This window comes from Sphaeroforma arctica (genome assembly GCF_001186125.1).
Source record: "Sphaeroforma arctica JP610 unplaced genomic scaffold supercont1.2292, whole genome shotgun sequence".
In the NCBI taxonomy this organism is placed as follows: domain Eukaryota; class Ichthyosporea; order Ichthyophonida; genus Sphaeroforma; species Sphaeroforma arctica.
The window spans coordinates 5,137-6,998 of NW_014038266.1; the positions used below are offsets into that span (position 1 = coordinate 5,137).

General features: G+C 38.3%; 1 protein-coding gene across 1 annotated transcript; it reads left to right on the forward strand.

Moving 5' to 3' along the window:
- Positions 1–335: 335 nt before the first annotated feature.
- SARC_12422 (hypothetical protein) lies at positions 336–1,383 on the forward strand (the record flags this gene model as incomplete). Its single annotated transcript, XM_014293472.1, has 3 exons — positions 336–343; positions 555–674; positions 1,296–1,383. The coding sequence occupies 3 exons, from the start codon at positions 336–338 to the stop codon at positions 1,381–1,383; spliced, it is 216 nt and encodes a 71-aa protein (XP_014148947.1).
- Between the last annotated feature and the right edge of the window lie 479 nt (positions 1,384–1,862).

A 1,862-nucleotide genomic window follows, 5' to 3' on the forward strand; every position in this document is an offset into this window, starting at 1 on the left:
ATGTTTGCAGTTTATGTGTGCATGTTTATATATATATATATGTACATGTATACCGATGAACATTTGCAGGGGTTATTACGCATGTACGTTTAGGTACGTTTTATGTGGATAGACGCAGTTCTATGTCTTGCTCTGTCTCATACATACATATTATGTATACGTACATTTTTGTCTATGTAAACATTGCAAGCACTCTTTGTGTGTACTATTGCTTAGTGGGATAGGAAAGCATGGCATTTCTTCTCTTATTCACTCCTTTCTTCTCTCTCTCGTTTGCTACATGACTATCCTGGTGCCCTGCGTCTGTTGAACATCCACTCCAGAGTGCCGACGGAATGAGACAGTAAGTTATGGGTACAGATAATTGCTTTGAGTATAGTGCAGTGGATACAGCTTACTTCCCAAAGTGATATTCCTATATATATAAATCTTGGCACTTTGTTGTCACTAATCGTGTTTGCTGCTAGTCGTTTCCTCCTAACTCGCCTTTGCATTTTTATCTGTCGAGTGAGTCATTCTTCTGATACGCCGTTGTTTTCAATGCAAATTCACAGACGAAAGAGCGCCAACGGCGAAGGCTCCTCCAAGTCTGAGGCGCCCGCGCGTGCTACTGCACCTACTGGTGCGAGCGGTATGCTGCGATTCTACACCGAGGATAGCCCCGGACTTAAAGTGTAGGTTTATCAGAAATACACTCACTCATGTGTATATATATATCTGTGTGTGTGTGTGTATGTATATATGTGTATATGTATGTATATATATGTATATGACGCACACACACATATACATGTATATGTATGTGTGGCGTGTGTGCCTGTTGCAATGGTAGGCTACGTCCTACGAATGGACGTTAATCTATTTATTTATTTTTAGTATCACTTAAGATCAATTTGCATTTATTTGCGCGTGGGTGTCAAATATAATTACTAGATACAGACGTGTATACATCTATCTCAAGTCTCAGGGATAGCTACGTGATATATAGTGTACCGAGCTGTTGAGCACTGCGTATAGAAAATATCATCCCAGCTCAAACGCTTGTGGCGACCTTTCCGCCTGTGCTCGAGTGCACTAGACCAAATGGGAGTATGTCATGCAAATGCAACAGTTGTATTCAGATACGCAGCAATCATGGGCGGAGCTGCTGTCCGTGTTGGCGGTAAAGTGAACGTTAAAATCATGTGCGCCGATTGGTAACCGTACGAGCGAATGACAATAGACTTGTAGGTACAAAGTTTTGTTGGCCTAAATTCAAACTGATTTTATATTTCAACCCCTTCTTTCCCATACAGTGGACCCGTGCCCGTGGTAGTGATGAGTCTGGTGTTCATTCTATGCGTGTTCATGCTGCACATCTGGGGCAAGATGCGCCGATCATAGATGCGGAAATAATTGCGAGCTAGGCCACGCCTCAGCTCAAGAAACGTCAACTGTATAGCGACACAACGCTGATAAAGGAATCTGAAACAATAACATATGCACTTTAAGTTGATAATATATATGTATGTATGTATGTATGTATATAGAATATGTTGAATAATAAATATAGACTGTATATGCAATATCGAACGTTATTTTGCACAAACGAACAAGAATTGCTTCTGAATAAGAGAGTTCCAACTCAATATTGGGGGAACGATAGTTGCATTATACGTCGTATATATATATATATGTACGCAGCAAACATACATATATATATATGTATATATTATAGCAGCATATATACAATAAATATCAATATGTAGTAGTATATATATATTTATATCTATATATATGTGTGTGTGTGTGTATATATATACATATTTTCATTTATACATAAATACACACATACATACATACATATATATATATTTATATAT